This window comes from Electrona antarctica (assembly GCF_951216825.1).
Source record: "Electrona antarctica genome assembly, chromosome: 12".
In the NCBI taxonomy this organism is placed as follows: Eukaryota; Metazoa; Chordata; class Actinopteri; order Myctophiformes; family Myctophidae; genus Electrona; species Electrona antarctica.
In genome coordinates, this window is record NC_136793.1 from 40841205 (window position 1) to 40860139 (window position 18935).

The following is an 18935-nucleotide window of genomic DNA, read 5'->3' on the forward strand; positions in this document are numbered from 1 at the left end:
TGGAGTTTCTAGGTGAAAGTGCTTTTTTGACGTGCCAATGTCTGCCATTGAGACCCATTGTAAATGTCTCAAATTTGAAAGCACTATATTTCTAAAACTATGAAACATTTCAAAGATTCCCTTTCAGGCAAACATGTCCACCATAAGATGAACCTAAGTAGGCTAGAATGGGGTTGCTAGGTGTAAGTATGTAGGACTAGTAGCATGCCAAAGTTTGTGCTATTGCCATAGAGAATGCATTGGGCGTTTAAGTTAAATAACTCAGAAACTACAAAACATTTCAAGGTAAAAAGTTCCAGCATGTGTCTCCACATTAAGCTGAATAATAAAAAGTGTGAATGGAGTTTCTAGGTGAAAGTGCTTTTTTGACGTGCCAATGTCTGCCATTGAGACCCATTGTAAATGTCTCAAATTTGAAAGCACTATATTTCTAAAACTATGAAACATTTCAAAGATTTCCTTTCAGGCAAACATGTCCACCATAAGATGAACCTAAGTAGGCTAGAATGGGGTTGCTAGGTGTAAGTATGTAGGACTAGTAGCATGCCAAAGTTTGTGCTATTGCCATAGAGAATGCATTGGGCGTTTAAGTTAAATAACTCAGAAACTACAAAACATTTCAAGGTAAAAAGTTCCAGCATGTGTCTCTACAGTAAGCTGAATAATAAAAAGTGTGAATGGAGTTTCTAGGTGAAAGTGCTTTTTTGACGTGCCAATTTCTGCCATTGAGCCCCATTGTAAATTTCTCAAATTTAAAAGCACTATATTTCTAAAACTGTGAAACATTTCAAAGATTCCTTTTCAGGCAATCATGTCCACCGTAAGATGAACCTAAGTAGGCTAGAATGGGGTTGCTAGGTGTAAGTATGTATGACTAGTAGCATGCCAAAGTTTGTGCTATTGCCATAGAGAATGCATTGGGCGTTTAAGTAAAATAACTCAGAAACTACAAGACATTTCAAAGTAAAAAGTTCCAGCATGTGTCTCCACAGTAAGCTGAATTATAAAAAGTGTAAATGGAGTTTCTAGGTGAAAGTGACTTTTTGACGTCCCATAGAGCTGCATTTCAAAGATTCCTTTTCAGGCACCACCATAGGATGCACCTAAATAGGTTTGAATGGGGTTTCTAGGTGTAAGTATGTAGGACTAGTAGCATGCCAAAGTTTGTGCTATATGGCCATTGTGTGACTTATTCCTTAACTAAACAACAAACTATATCAAGACACGCAGTTAGAATTTTTTTTGGTATAATCATTTATTGTGCTGTTGCTTGTTTAGAACTTTAGATGTTTGAATATTTATGAACCACAATGAAAACAAGCCTCTGGCCTCATTTTTCTATGACAAATTCCCCAGCCTGACAATATGTTGCCAACATCTTGACATGTTATACTTTTTATGTTTTTAAATACAAACCTTTCTCATCAGGGCCCATATTTGTCTCAATGTTGACATTGTTACACGACAACGACACTTACCACAGCTCAATGGCCTGGGTAGAGTGACTGACTCGTCAGAGGTTCAAGTCCTGGCTCTGACAGTGTGTCCCTTGTGATTGTGACAAGTCAAATGGCTTCAACAGAGAATTGAGGAGAAAATAAATTATAGTACAGTCAACCTGATCTACAAGATAATCATTATTAGTAGTTAGAAATGCCTCCCAAACTCACCAGGACAGTAATTTCTCATCCAATTATTTATAGAGAACATTTACAACAGTATTGAACCAAACTTGTGTTTGCTTAAAACATTAATATATTCAAGACTTGCACACCTTTTCACAATTCTCAAAAATAGATCTACATGCCATTGAAGCACATTATGAGCTAAAACTGGATTATGAATAGGCCTTAAGAAATGAGCAGACATACGTATTCAATGTGTTTTATGAAATAAAAGTATCAACATGGCAATGTAGTACAAGAAAGTATTGGCATCAACAAAGTAAAGTACCAATTGTGGCTGTTGGCCTCGCTGTGCGAGCAAGGTATCGCATCCGTAGTGATTCAACACTACCATTGACTTTGAATGGTTATATACTAAGGGATTTTGAACTTAACTACAAACACTTGGCAGCAGTATATGTGTTCAGACTCCCAAGCAAGACACATGCTCTTGCTCCTCTGTCTCTCTGCACCTATAGTCTCTCGAGACAGACTGATGACTTGCAAAGGAAAAGAGGGTGCTGTTTTTCCTTATTTGCCGATGGGTTCTCAGGTTGCTCTGCACCTACTTGTCTCACTGCAGCCTGGACATTTTGGAATTCACTTCCTCTACTGGAAAAGGGACATTAGGTGCAGCTGCACTGTTACACCAGCAGGTGGCTTAGGAGTATACAGTAGTTACATATAAGCATATTAATGTTGTGTAGAGAAAATAAATGTTACTCTGTTACACCCAGTAGCTGGACAGTACAGTCAGTCTGGATCTCTCTCTCACACTCTCTCTCTCTCTCTCTCTCTCTCTCACACACACACACACGCACGCACGCACGCACGCACGCACGCACGCACGCACGCACGCACACACGCACACACGCACACACGCACACACGCACACACGCACACACGCACACACACACACACACACACACACACACACACACACACACACACACACACACACACACACACACACACACACACACACACACACACACACACACACACACAGAGATGTGTCATGTTATGACTGGTGACACTTCTTGAATCTTGTGCATGTCAAATTCAATACGTGGGCCTGTACAGATGGATGTCATCTGTTACAATATAGCAGTCCAGTTCAAGACAGTTGACTTTAGCCCAGTGTTGCATCTCCATGCTTTCAGTCCTACCCAGCTACTAATGTAGAAATACTGTGTTCAAAGTCTGGTATTCAAAATGATGTACTTGAGTAAAAGTAGGCCTACAATAGTATTGGCATCAAAATATACTCAAAGTACCAAACGTAAAAGTACTCAAATCCAGACTGAGTGATCAAACCCACACTGATGAGATTTCGGTGTCAGGCCCTTTTCACAAAGACCGGAAGTGTTCAGTTGAATCTAACATTTATTCATATTTTGACAACTCTTTGTCAAGAAACGATGCCAATGTCCTGATTTTTAGAGTAGTGTTAGCGTCAGGACCAGTTGACCGAATGACTCAATTCTATGTTGATCTTTTGGCTTTTGAGGGATAGGTGTAATGCTAGGATTCGGGGCCACTCATTCATGTACTCTTTATGTAATTTCATGAAGTCTTATGGGGTTAACTTATCAAGCAAATATAGTACTGATAGTGATGGATTGAGATGTGTGCATTTAATCAAATAACCAACACATTTAGATAAAATAGCACATTTATTAAAAATAGCATTTATCATTTGCAGATATATGCTACGACTGAGAAAGTTTGGGGATCTCAAATACATTTACCAGTTCACCTGCTTCTGCCCGTTATCTATATAGTAGTACCTTATTGAGCATACATTCTCTCACATACAGTATATCCATAATGTGTAACTGTGTTGGAATAATGGTTATGTTGTTTGGACAGTTGGAGAGGCTGGTAATTTAGTTTTTGCTTCACTCACCTTACATGTTCAGTTGCTTTGCAAACAGCTTTAGACAAGGAGAAATCACATCAACCAGTACGCTCTCTGCACATCATTCCAAATCCATCTCAAAACGTTTTTGTGGCAATTAAAAATATTCTGAATATGATTTGGCAATGAGAAGTAGGTTAGGGTTTATGGGTGCAAAACAGGGGGTGGGCCATAATTTAACAAAACATGACAAAACAAAATGCTTCTCCTTGTTTATTCACTGCTTTCCAAGGCAAGGAAGGAAATGAGGAACCGTTAGTTCATGAAATTAAATCCAAGATTTGAGATGGAATGATAGCAATTCTTTGGTTCTCAGTGATACAAAAGCCAGGAATCTTCAAGAGCACGACTTTCATTGAACTTCTATTTCAAAAAAGTAAATAGTCGGCAAACATAGTTTCAAACTTGTGCTGTGGGGGTTTTTCTTTAACCAACTTTGCTCCTAGAAAGGTTGGTTTGCTTCAGCCCAGTTAACACAGGAAGCCAAATGTTGCATGACAACTGCAGACAAATTCATAAAACAAATTAATCTGAACTAAGGGCCACAGGCTGCTAAGAGTGGAATGAAAACGTAGCTAGGAATTTGTAATTTAAAGAATCATAAAATGACCATTGAATGTAAAGCGCAACAAAAAAACAGGGAACTCAAATCAAATCATGGTGAAGAACAATGTATTAAAAAAAAATCAAGGCAACAAAGACTCAGACAAATACAAAAAAAATGACAAGATTAACATAAATGAGGCAGTGCAAAACTTCACACCAATAAAATATCACGTTAAAAAGCAAACAAAAATAGATCCTGAGGAAAATAATTCAAAGATACAAATGCACTATAAAATATCTCCAGATTAGCCCCACTCTGATTTAAATTATACATAACAAAATCGAAGATCCCACATTTTCTGACTCAGTTAATTTATTTGACGTCCTGACAGTCAGTATGTCTGGCTGCCCATTAGATAATTTATCTTATAGATCTGTGTACCAACCATCCAAATCCCAGCCGAAAGGCCACAACGTCTTCAAACAAGAAAACAAAATAAAAGCCCTACTATTAAACAAAACTGATGAAAACCGCTGTCACACAGAGTGTAACCTTGTACCTTATATACACACGCAACTGTGTAGTATTTAGACAGAATTGTGGTGACTGGTGCTGAATTTAAACGTCTTATTTAATAAACCAATGAACTTTTATGTTTTTGCATCTTTCTACAGAACAAAGGTGCTTACATCTATTTTTAAATATGCGTATTTTCTTTACAAATTAGCAAACGCCAAAACAGTCATTGATTGACAAGCAAATCTCATCTACCAATTATTTCTTGCCCATCAGCAATAAACATGGAAAGGGAGAATCCAGCGAGTGAGGAGGGATATGCAACAACTGAATGACAACAGTAAGACAAGCAGAGCGGGCTGGGTGATATTTAAGACAAGTCAGTAAATCAGGCATTTGAAAATTGTCCATGGTAGCTTAGCAGTAAAAGGGAGGTAATTTGAGACAATGGAATAATTCGCAAGACACCCCTACTGAATCAAGGAACAAAGTTGCTTTTCAGTAAATACCTGAAGCAACAGGATATAAACGTTGAGGGGCAGAGGATATGTGGGAACGGCCATGGGAAAGAAAGAAGGCATTAATGTAGCAGGGAAAAGGTGCACAGGATAAGCTTCTTTCTCCAGTTCACACAGCCTGTTTCAAGACCTCCACTACAAGCACTGCCCAGCAAAAAGCAGGGTGGAGAATTGACACTAGCAATCTGCCAGAATCTGTACAGTTTGACTGTGGCTGCCAAGTCCTTTCACCCCCTGTGCCAGCTTGACAGGTATACCAGCCCTGCATTGAGGTTTGAATACATAATATATTAAAAGAAAAAGAATCACATCACATTTGGCTGGCTACATAGTTAAAAGTCTAGTGCTGGCTAGACAAGGAAAATGTTCCTACCCTGCCAAGGACCTTGGAACTCTTGGCTTTAAACCATCTCTGAAATCAATGGAGCACAAGCATATCCCATTAAACTTCACATTGACAAAACATAAAAATATATAATTGGGAAATTCAATACAATACACTGATGAAAGCCTGTGGCTCTGCATTTTGTGCAATGCATGTCCTCCTAAGGTGGAAATTCAACATTGTTTTCTTCAAATTAGACTTTTGTAGCTCGACATCATTCCACAGATTAAAATCCAACGGTATAGGGACACTGGTCTGAATGTCAAATCAGGCAAATGTAAAACCTGACCTTGTCTTGATGTTCCACCATTTCTAACTGCTATAATATAAATGATGGTGTTTCTTATCCTTTACACAAATACGTAGATGTTTGCCCCATTTCATTGCTGACCAATTGAGACATCATCTGTGTTTGAGGTCAATAGATCAGGCTGCTAAGAGATCTTCTATAAAATACAGTCTTTGGTGAAATGAAACAAAGGCAGGCATGCGTAATTATAAAATGAGTGGGAAAGGCAGAGAACACATGGCTTAGGACCGTTCTGTAAGGACCCAAACTCATTTGAGTGTTGGCAACATACTTAAAACTTAGCTCTGGTCCATAGCTCTAATGCCTTCATTAGAGCTACAGTATGGAACTGTTCCCTACCTACACTCGCATAAATGCAGACCAGCCTCTCGTCTATAGCGTAAATATAAAAATCGTTTTACCTACTCACTAATACAAAGGCGGTTTGTGTAATTAGAAAGCCTACTTTCCTTGGTGGACGCACTCTGAGCCTCCCACCACATGTATAAAATGCACTTTTTGGGCAGAAAAGGGATTGTTTTTCTTCCTAAGGAAAATCTTGTCTATGTGTGCAGTGGAGTATTAAACTAAAAGTATTTATTTTAAGGTGGAAAAACAATCCCTTTTTGGCCAAAAAGTGCATTTTATACATGTGGTGGGAGGCTCAGAGTGCGTCCACTAAGGAAAGTAGGCTTTCTAATTACACAAACCGCCTTTGTATTGGCGAGTAGGTAAAACGATTTATATATTTACGCTACAGACGAGAGGCTAGTCTGCATTTCACACGAGGGCTACAAGTAAAGAGTGGCAGAGCCTTAATGCAACTGCAGCAAAGGGCATTAGGGCTATGGACCAGAGCTACTTCAAACTCTACAGTGTTAAAGAGGTAAAGAGGCCATGGTTAAAAATGGGTACCGTTCCCTAAAACAAAACATGGGTAAGCTCTAAAAAATGTCAACACTTTTGCTAAGCAATTCCCAATAACTTAATTTCTGTCCTATGCAAGAAGTGCTGCCAAATTGCGATTGAATTTAGGAACACAGCTGAATACACTGGTTACTCCAGGGGTGTCAGACTCATTTAGTTACTCCCATTGAAGTATTTGTTGCATTTACAAACTTTGTATACACACCATATTTGTGAAACCCAACTTGCATTTGTATGAATCCAAATATTAATCTAAAACTAGACAGCGGAAAACAAGTAAGCCTTGCAGTATAAGGCCATTGCAAAAAAGATTTAAAAAAATAATTGAAAATCAATCATGACATGTGCTTCTTGCACATAAAACCAGATTATACGTAGTTGTGGGCCAGTGTCACTCACCAAAAGTAGCCGATCTAGAGGAGACCAGGTGAAATTCAGTTTTTAGCTCCACCCAGGCACTCCTTTTGAGAACTTTGGGGGAGGGGGCGGCAGTTAGGGGTTAAATTACCTTCCGTTTCCCATCCACATACAAGTTCACTATGTGTCACCCTGCAATGCGTTGCAAGCTTGTAGATTGGCTATTTTTGGCATGCGACGCTGCAAGCCAGGGCTGCACAATATATCCAAAATAAAGAGATCAACATGCACGATATACAAATTAAAAGTACCGCTTGAACTGCGATAAATGGTATATTTACGTGTCATGTATTCACAGTTCACACTCGGCATATCAATTCATTTTGTCAATCATTCCGAGCCCTATGTCTGTGTGTATGCAAGTGGGAGTGGATGAGTTAAAGCGCATGGGGGGGACGGAAGCGTAGCGCATGTCGATGGGCGCATCTGACTGAATGGAGAGATAGGAGATATGAGCACGGAAGAAATGTGGACATTTGTGGCTAAAAAGAACAGCTCGTCTGTTATTTTGGACTACTTTTAGATACAAAGGAGATAGTCAAGCCAAGTAGATTACAGATCTGTGGTCTAGCTGAGGGACAGAATAGAAATCTTGAAGGAACAAGAAAGTGGCCACACACACACACACACACACACACACACACACACACACACACACACACACACACACACACACACACACACACACACACACACACACACACACACACACACACACACACACACACACACACACACACACACACACACACACACACACACACACACACACACACACACACACACACACACACACACACACACACACACACACACACACACACACACACACACACACACAACCACCGTTTTGGCCGTTAAGAAGGCTTAACGGCCAAAACGTGGTTTCCTGTACTCTGCGTCCTAAATAAGTATTGGCACATTGGATATCAGTGTGTGCGGCCACTTTCTTGTTCCTTCAAGATTTCTATTCAGTTTACTCTCCCGTGGACCGGCACCACTACAAGGGCTTTGGTGTGCGTAAGCACACTAGCTGAGGGACAGCCCATGATGCATTTCCCAATTTGTACTTTGTAATTTGTACTGTTTGCAATAAAGTATTCAATGAAGACTTCTAAATGAAAACCTGCTTTGTAGAGACTGTATATTTCCCGGAATCGCACACCAATGAAAATATAGCTCTTCGATTATGTGAGGTGTTGGCCAGCTGGGACTTGCATGAACAGCAGCAAATGTGTATCACCACAGACAGCCACCAAACTCTACAAGTAGCCATCAGTGTTTTGGCCACAAGCTGCATCTTTCTATCAGGAACTGTTTAAATTACTGGGGGAATAAAGTGATCTGTGATCCGAGTGTCACTGAAACATTAGTTGCTACTATTGTAGTTTTGTAACTTGAATAGGCTTAATTCATAGTATGCCCATTTTGTCACCTAATCTTAGTTCATTAAACTGTGATTGAATCGTTAGGAAATGTGTATATCATGTTGCTTTATAAACTATTTTAAGGACACGTTACGCTACTATATAGTGGGTAGGTGATGATGTAATATTGTTAGTTTTTAATTATTGTAGTTAAGACAACAAATTGTGTTTTGCTGTTATTGTATTTTTACATAGGTTTTAACCCATTTAGGACTGAGTTCTGAATTTGTTGCTATATACTGTAGATAGCAACAAGAACACTTTGTCTCGTCTTCTCCCCAAGATTGACATATTGCTTGAATTGCTGGCCTTTACAAAATGAAGATGGCACACAAGTTAACTGCAAAACTGTCATATACCAAACTACTTGGTGGGTAGAGAAAAGGGCAGACAATTGTATAGTCATTGCAGTTGGATTAAAATGATGTTTGCATTAATTGTTTCCAGGTTATTTAAACAATCCAGGTTGTAAGTGATGTTTTTGTTTAGAGCATTAAAGTTAGTAGTGAGATACTGTATTGACACTAAGTTGGTGGTATTGGTATATATTCATTGTCAATTAGGGCTGTAGCAATGTGCAAATTGTATTGCATGTTGTTGGATTGGAAAATATGCATTTCTTTTTTTCAGTGTGCATAGGCTATTAATTGTATGGGTTCTATGTTAGCAGCGAACCTAAAACAGAAAGACATTAAAACTATAATCCAATATTTGTTTACTTATCGCAAGTAAAAGCATCATTGCAATATTCAACGATATTGCATTATTTGCATATCGCACCTTTACCCAATATTGTGCAGCCCTACCGCACAACAATGTATATCAAGCCCTTAACTTGCAGACTACGCTGGAGTGGAGAAATGCAAAGTTGATGAGAGTTAGAGTATTTCTATCACCCAGTTTGTCTCATGCTTTCTAGTCAATCTTATTTAACTTAAGTTCTAATTCCACCTCTAAAATGGCGCATTTCCATGGAAATACATCCAATTTCAAGGGAACTGTTTTTTTGTGCACAAACAATACCAAAAGGTGTTAAAAACAGAGTACGATTTCTAGCTGAGGCCAGTTCAAAAGCGTTTTGAAATTGTAAAAACGGCCCCCAACACATTTCACTACTGAGCTACTGCGATGTGGTTACAAACATGTAAGAGTGGTGTCTGCACTGAATATCTTGTCTCAAATCTCTGTGACAGGAAATGAATGACGTGTCATTCAATTGGGACAGCCAAGATGGATTGTGAAACACATTCACACAGGCACATGGCACACACTCCCGTTTTCATACCATAACCTTTCAAAAATCAACAACATGAAGACTCCCATCTTGCAGTTGGTTCTGATTTCCCGAAGAAAATAGTCTCTTTTGTCTGCTTATCACATTGATCCTGTCCATGCCTCAAGCTCTGTCCTGCCTGTATGCTTTTAACTGTGCTGCTGCTGCTTTCACACGACCCCCCCCCCCCCCCCCCCCCCCCCCACCCTCACCCCCATCGCTCCGTCTCTTACGCTTGATCTCCCGTCAGTCTCTTGTCCATCTTGTACCCCGGCTGTCTCCTCCCTAATTGGAGTTCTCACAGCCGACAAAGGCAGAAGAGCGTGGGGATGAACACCCCGAATGCCACCAGGATGGGGAACATTAGGCTGCTGTTGTCAGCAGCGTATGGGTTTGGTGTTCGGGGTCCTGACTGGACCCTGTACTTGGGAGCTGTCGAGGCACTCTTCTTCACACCGTCCTCTCCGGCTTCAGTGTCCTCCTCTTCCTCCTCCTCTTCTTCACGCTTCTCCAGGCCAGGGTGAGGCTGGAGTTTTGGTACATCTAGGAAGCCCCCCGCCACCCAGGAAAAAAAAAGAAGAAAAACAGAAGGACTGGATTAAAACCAAAACATGGATGTTTGATTATTTATGTGTAATGTGGAGATTTAGAAAGGTAATATCAAAGGCTTATATGACACAAATACTCATTACTGCACATATTTTCTTTATAGGCAAGGCGGTTTAACCTGTGGAGGCATTTTAAAACAATGTGCAGTTTAACCACATGAACCCTCACCCCTATTCCATAAGGCCAACATTCAGAAAAATAGAATATCTACAGTACATGCAATGCAAGCTTGTCGATCGGCTATTTTCGCTATTCGACATACAACAAAAACAGGGTGAATAAAGTCTCATGATGCTCACCCTCTAATGTCCCCTTCATTACATAGAGGGCACAGACCTTGGGGTTGTCGTAATAACCCTGAAAACAATCACAAGAACAGGTTATCATTACACAGCAGAGGATGTGTCATAAGTTCCACCACTGAAACTAACTCATTTTCTTCAAGTTATTATAGACAATAAACAACTCTATGAATGCTAAAGGAGAGAATATACTGGAATCAGTGATGCTTCACTGACAGGGAATTCAAATACAGCTACTTCTAGCTTTGTGTAAGAACTGCCCACAGATCGAACTATCCAAAGATGTATCAAAATGTGAACTTCGTGGGCACTCGGGGGTGGCTCAGTGGTAACGTGTGTCCGATTTGCGTAATGTTTGGACAAAAGTTGTAGGAGTGGGCAAATGCAGGGCAAAGGTTTTTCCTTGGCAAAGTTTTACACAGATCGGTGCAGTTAATACCAAGTCTCACCATTTGAGAGTGAGAGTCACGCAATTTAACCTTTTACCAAGAACCACGCCACACTTGGCATTTCACATGCTTATTTTCCACTCTCACGAGTACTACATTGTAATATATTTTAGGCACACGGTGAGCATGCCCTATTCTGCCTCTGATTTAACCAACCCAACGAAAGGAACCAGCCGCACCACGTATACAAACCAATCAGAAGTAACTTAGGGCGGGCTATAGCGTCTCGACGCATCACAGAGGAGCACTGCAGCACAGACGTGCGAACCGTGAATTACTTTCTCATGCGCCACTGAACAATCCACTTCAAGTTCAGTATTTGAGCGACAAAGGGAATTAAATAATTGTATCTGAATAGCCCCAAGCCCCCCACCCGTTAACTGTTAGTGAAAGCAGAAACAGAAATGCACGTTCGGTTCATCAATGATCATTATTGATCATTAGGCTGCTGCTATATATCACAGTCATGTCGCCGACAGGACAGGAGGATCAACAGCAGATCATAATAAGATTAAATAATGTTCTGTACATCCAAAATGATAGCTTGTGTGTACCCTGGACTTTTCTCTGTCCGATCAAGTTTTTATGAACTTAATTCGACCGATGTCAAATTATTTAGGGACCAACAGTCACCAACTCCTCCACCTGCAAGGTAAGCTCTCAGTCTGCCCACAGCGTGCAGTTAAAAGGGGGAGGGGCCGCTAGCTAGTGAATGTGTGTGCATGCGTGCGTGCGCATTTGCACGAGAGAGACAGACAGACAGAGTGTAGTGTGTGGGTATGGGGAAATCATGTAATGGTTTTAACTAAGAAAGAAAATGTAAAAATAAGGCTTTCCCCCAATTCCAGTCTTAAATAAATGTAACATATTCCATAAATAATAATTTAACATATTCTCCATTTCCACTGAGATTATAAAGTGAATGAATGAGTGTGGCAACAGACCCATCTTGTTTTTCTGTCATAGTGACATTGTCCTGCATCAGATCATGTGTCCCTATCCAAATCAGGTTCTCCAGTAGCCTCTTCAGTTTTTGTTTTTTGACAGACAGAGAATGTTCCACTGAGGTGGGTGATTAATTTGTGATGTAGTCTGTTTTATCACATCAGATTAAGTTTTTAAAAGTCTGACTTTTATGTAAACCAATATGGATATTGAAAAGGAGACATAGGCATACATATTATGGAGAAGGTGCACCATATGACCAATAAATAAAGGTTTCAATCAATCCATATGACCAATTGACCATGTCTTATTCACCTGATGCAACTCTTTCACTCATTTTGTTAAATGCTATTATTCAAAAGGTGGGTTAGCATTCAGCATCATATAGCTATCATTTTCTTTTGCAGTTTAAGCACATACATATATATATAACCATCTCCACATATATGTTAATCATATGTGGCATATAAAAATATGTTAATATATTTTAGGATTTCGTTCTAGAGTGGGATGTCATCCATGTTAAAAAAGGCCAAATAAACATGAAAAAAGGCCAATTTTCGTGCGGTGGCTGAACGCATCAGGTCACTCTTGCCTTTTCCTGAAACTTGGCAGCCCTGAGTTAAAGGTAAAAACAGGATAATTTCACGGAAATCACACGCTGTATCATGATTTGTTCAACGGAGCACAACAAACTTGGAAACCAATCTTAGCCAATCTGAAAAATCTGAAAGTCCCGTTTTGTTTAATGACTATAGAGATACTGTGTACCAATTTACATGATGTTTAGACAAAATGTTTATGAGTACTGTTAAAAAATGTTTTGTGGCCCGGGCCGGCCTAGTGGTCCAGGCATCTGCTGTGCTGGTACCGGCTGGTAATCCGTGTCCCAATCCCGACGACCTTTGCTGCGTGTCTTCCCACCCCCCCACCCCCCCCCCCCCCCCCCGCACAGAATTGCAGCGATTCCAGCATACGTATGTATGTAAATCACGTTGATAAATGAGGGCCAGTCTCGGACATGCCTTTTGGAGACTAATATCCAATCAGCTTTATAGTGAAGGAATTCGATAAAACCATACATTGTAAAATGAAACATTGTATAAATAATTTCCTAGCCATTTCAAACAAAATGTTAAAAAAAAAGTCTCCTTTATCAAGGAGAGAAGCTAATCCGTCCTATTTCTCTTTTTAGAGAAGGTTAAGGCGTAAAAGTGGTCACTGCAGAGAAAGAGACTCCAGGAATTAAACCTTAATTGGAGAAATGGGGACTATGCCACAGCCTCAAAGTCTCTATCTCAAAAGGAGCAATCTACAGTAGTAGTACCAAAATGTTAAATCTCAAACAAGTAATTCCCCTTACAATTTAGGCATTTAGCAGATCTAGAGCGATTTACAGTCAACTGCACTGAGGCTGCTGATATTACAGGAATGACGACACAAGTGCAATTAACAAAGTTTGATGCTGGTGAATGTTGATTCACATTTCTTCTGCAGAGTGAAAATGTTGTGCCCTGCGATGACTGAAAACACATATGATTCACAATGGCATTAAAAAACAATGCTGCCGTCTGCATGACAGGACAGGAGGTGGATTCTAACTTGGGTCCTCCTTGCAACTCACAAGGAGCATAATAGTACACTAACTGCTTGAGCCACCAGGCCCTATTTTTTACATGAAGATTTAATTTTTTTTAAGATTTCTTGCAGGGGCTTTTTATGCCTTTATGGATAGCACAGTAGGCTGACAGGAAATGGGGAGAGAGATGGGAGTGACACGCAGCAAATGCCGTCGGGATCGGGACTCAAACCTGTGACGCGCTGCCAGGCTATATTGAGCCTAGGTGCCCAGACCACTACACCAGCTGTCCGGGCCTTATATGGAGAATTGGATGATATCAAATCAAACAATACTTTTCCGGCTACAATTTACGATTATTTGTAGCAGTCAGACGCTTGTTTCTTAGATTCATATCATTTTGGGTTGTCACTTTTGTTTGTGAAACATTGCCACTGCCAGGGAGGTGTTGGGATTGGTTTTCTGTGTTACCCTATCAATGTAGAAGCGAAACCTACACCACCCATGGTTATTCCTACAAGCCTTAGGCAAATGAGTCACTATTTGCTCATTTCCAAAAGCTGAAAACTTGTTATTGTAATTCTCTGGTGCCAAGGATTGGTATATAAAGGCTAACACCGCCCATGTCCATCTAACACCGCCCATGTCCATTTAGAAGACTGAAATCACACATCACTATCTAGTTCCAAATGAGATTTGTAAATAGTATAGTTTTCAAACGCACACCTTATTGACTGACAGTGACACAATAGATGGCATCCGATGCCAGGAATGCCATCGTAATGACGATACAACTCTAAAAGACAAACGCTAGCCAAAACAACAGGCAACTCTGATTGTTTCTGTCCACTAGTCCTTGGGTTAACCTCTGGATATTCACATCCCCATTTAAAAATGGCACCCTGAAGAACCAGAGTAAATACTTGAAAGAACTCACCTTGACAAACTCTATGGTGAGCTTTCCATTGAAGGTGGACACCTCTCCCTGCACGCTCAGCTTGCCACGGCGAATGGAGAAGGGGACTATCTCATCATGAGCAGTGCTATGACCCACCCGCTCAAAGATATCCAGGTCTTTCACCACCACATGGCCATTAAGACGCACATCAAACACCTGACAACATAAGACAGCATTAAGACTCAATCATGTCAGTCAAGTGTTATCCTTAAATGCTGTTCCCAGTGGGTGTTACAGTGCGATACAATGTCAAGTAGATAAGAAATGAGCATTAAATAAAACAAAGACTGAATATACAAAACAGAATATATACACACTTTATGCTCCATTTTGAGTTATTAAGTTATTTTATACTTTGGCTATTCAAAAAATAGCACATATACAAAATGCACATGTGTCACTTCGTGCCACGCTGAGCTTGTAGATCTGCTATTTTGAAAAGAATCTTGAAAAATTGTGCAAATCTTGTTGTGTATATATATATACTGTGTATGTATGTATGTATGTATGTATGTGTGTATATATATATATATATATATATATATATATATATATAGATGGGGGTCCATGGTCAAATACATATCATTTAGACATGAAAATGTTTGAGCACCACTGCAGCAACATTAGGATTTAGAAGACATTTGTTGAATGGAAGAGGTAGAACAAAGCAGGGGCTTGCATCTCACTTTTGAATGCTCAAAATATCAATTAGCGACAACCGACAACAGCAGTAATACGACATTTTCACCTAGAGGTCTTTATCAAGTACGGAAAGGTAACAAACCTTTTGCTGAGACTGAGCAAAGTAGACCTCTGCATACTTCATGACCAGTATATACTCTCCTTCTTCACGAATGGGCACTTCGTATCCAAAAGTGTCCTCATTGTAGCGCTCGGTTTGGTAGAGGATCTGGTCCTCTGGACTAGAGCGCAGTATAGGAAGGCGCACCCCATAATCAGATGCTAGAACAAGAGGACAGTGTCAAGATCAACATGCACATTATGCAATATGTTAATTACAAACTCATCTATTAAAAGAGGTTACACAAAGACTAGGGCTGGGTATTGCTAACATCCTCACGATCGATACGCATCACGACACAGAGGCCATGATACAATATGTATCACGTTTATTTTTAATAATGACCAGGTGTCCTACTAAATAGTGTACAAGACCACCGATTGGCGATGTTTTGACACATACATTGTCCGAAATTGTAGGTGTGCCTTGCTTTTTATAACAAAAAAGGAAAAAAAATATGTTTTGATGGATAAATGCAAAATATTTCATCATAGATATCGTAACTGTTAGACAGAAACTGATGCTGATGTTTGTTTTTAAAGCCGCATGACAGAGCATTTCCTAATTCCTGTCGTATCGATATGATACGATACTATTATCGGCAAGGAATACGATACGATTATTGCCATAGATTAATTGAACCCACCCCTAACAAAGACCTTTGAGTTAAGGTAAACTAAACTGATAAAAGTTTTGAGTGTTTCTATTTAAGTCACGTAATGTCCTTATGTACTTTCATTTCGTTGGAATGCAATACAGTGACTGTGTCTCTCTCTCAAATGTACTTTTACACCCCATTCAGTTTCTCCACTATGGTCAGCTTAGCACATCATGACATGACATCATGTATTTGTAAATACTTTCTTCTGCTGCACTACAGGCACTGGCAGGGTAAATGGGAGGAGCTCCAACTATACGTGCTCATCCATTATTGGGTAGTGTTTACTCGCGGAAGGAAGTCAAAACCTCGCTCTCGACTCGAGTGTCTAAGCTCTACATACATACATTTATATGATTAGGTTTTCGCATCTTTAACACGACATCACCACCAGTCACATCAGCACCTTGCAAAGTGCAAACAAAACCGCAAAGTGGGGCCGTACCACCCACGTTAACAACAAGTGCCGCTGGCGGCGTGTCATGACACCACTCACCTTTCCCCAGCTTTCCTTCCAGCGGATCTTTTCTGAAATGAATACCGTGCGTGTCCGTGTGAGCTTCCCCTCCAGCATTCACGGCCCAGATAACTCGTTCTGCGAGACTGGAGCCCCCCGCCGCGCCGTCAGCCCCCCAACACTGTCCTGCCAGCAGCAGCGACACCAGCACCGCTGCGACCAGCCAGCCGAGGAGCTGTGCGCCCGTGACCCGCTGCATTGCCATCCACACACAGCCCTGGTCCTCTCCACTGTGTGAAACAGAAAGCATCTGTTCTTAATATCCTAAAGTGTTCATATCAACCCGGATAAGGACCGAATTTGGTTGTGTACACTACACGCTTAGCGTTTTACAACTACACAATCACTGAAGATTTAAAATAATCTACTGTGTGTACACTACTGGCGTTTCGGGTCATCATTTGCTGCACGCATGACTGCAAGTACTGCACAATCTGGAGTGCTAGTTGAACTATTGGGGGGTTAAAAACGAACCCTTACAAGCAGCCCCCTCCCACCACTACATACATCTAGAAAGGTTAGCAAGCTTGTCTAAATGATGACTGGATGCAACATACCAGTAGCTACCTAGCTAACGTTTTAACATGACATGCTGCTGGTAACCCTCCTCAACCACATAACTAGAAGTTGGACCGGTGAACACGTTGACATGCTTGGCATTTGCACATTCAGCACTACCGTTTCTGCACACTTACAGCAAGTTGCAGGTAGAAAGCAGCCTTAAGTTAGCTAGCAAGCTACCTGCTAGCTAAATGATACCTGTCTGACCAGAAATACTTGGTCAATGAATGCACCCGGCTAAAACAAGCACGCACAATTAATGTCACATTCTCTTACCTTATTTTGCGCAATTTGCTTCAACCTATCTTCTTTGCTGTGTGCAACGTTTTCTTCCCTGTTCTATAGTCTAACTAACAGCTACCTACACTCTACAATCTACGCTAACGTTAAACTATACAATCTCCTTGACTCCTGTGTAGTAGCCTCCTCTCTGCTCTGATAGACTGACGTTGACTTTCATTCAATGAGTGGCTCAAGCTAAATGTTGGCTAGCTGCAGCGGCTAGCTCCTACACGTCCCATAGTCCGGAGAGACGGTCGGTTGGGTCGCGCTATGATTGGATAGTTGGTTGCCCGGTAGCTCTCACTCTGCCAGCTCTTAGCCAGGAAAAATATAATAATAATAATAATAATAATAATAATAATATAATTGAGTAATTTGTTTTTAGCTTTGGTAATGTTTAATTAAATTTAATTTAGATCTTCAGAATAGGCCTATATTTTCATTCACCTGATTACAGTTGATATTTAATTGTATATTTAAAAATATATATCCTGGGGCGCCCGCTGGCCTAGTGGTCCAGGCGCATGCCACGGCAGGCCACGGCCTGACAGCGCGTCGCGGATATCCTGTCTCAAACAGCATACCTGTCAGGCTGTCAATATATACTCTATGGGCTGTCACTGTAGTTGCTGTCAAATTTTGGAATAATAACAAAACTAAATGAATCTCAATCTGATTGACGACGTATTCATTGGTGACCTGTATTTCTGGCAGGCTGACAACCAACTAGCCAATCATAGCGCGACCGTCCATCCGGGCTATGGGATCTAGACCGATCTTTAGTTTGCAAGGGAAAGGTACAACCTAACTTGATGTTACCGGCTACCGAGTGACAGAAGGTCTACCCAATCACAGCCCTGTCTGTTACTGCTGCGTTTATTGCATTTGCAAATGCAAAGTGATTGATTGATTGATTGAAAATTGTATTTACAGTATGCAGAATGGGTACATACGAAAGAGACAACTCAATACAAAAACTGTTACTGTGGACGACACCATGATGTACTTCCTTAATGTTAACGAAGTCCACACCCACAACACCAGAGGGAGTGCAACGAACCATGTTCAACCCAGATTCGGCACAATCAAGGGACTAAATTATTTTCGCTCCTATGCCACCAAAATGTGGAACGCCCTACCAACAGTCATTAAGACATGCGAATCCCTTGACTCCTTCAAAACCGCTCTCAAAGGGCACCTACGGATGGCTGCAATTCGAAACTGGCCCCGTAAAATCTGAATCCCCCCCCACCGCCCCCCCCCCCCTTTTCCCCTCACTGTATATGTTTCTTTTCCCTTTTTACCTCCATTATGATGAATTCCTGTACTGTTCTTTGTCTATATAGAAGTGTTTATTTGTACGTCTCTAAATGTTTTGATGAATTGAAC

General features: G+C 40.6%; 1 protein-coding gene across 2 annotated transcripts; it reads right to left on the reverse strand.

The window, feature by feature from the left end:
- Positions 1–8008: 8008 nt before the first annotated feature.
- Positions 8009–17698, reverse strand: mlec (malectin). Of its 2 annotated transcripts, XR_013791283.1 has the most exons (7): positions 17541–17698; positions 16683–16933; positions 15511–15689; positions 14706–14882; positions 10793–10850; positions 8706–10427; positions 8009–8528 (listed from the first exon to the last, which is right to left on the reverse strand). XR_013791283.1 is itself a non-coding variant. In XM_079516468.1 (6 exons), exons 2-6 carry the CDS (start codon positions 16906–16908, stop codon positions 10183–10185), a joined length of 885 nt encoding a protein of 294 aa, XP_079372594.1. In that variant the 5' UTR covers positions 16909–16933; positions 17541–17698; the 3' UTR covers positions 8009–10182. The 2 variants fall into 2 exon arrangements, 1 of the variants encoding a protein (XP_079372594.1); XM_079516468.1 differs by having other exon boundaries at positions 8009–10427.
- Between the last annotated feature and the right edge of the window lie 1237 nt (positions 17699–18935).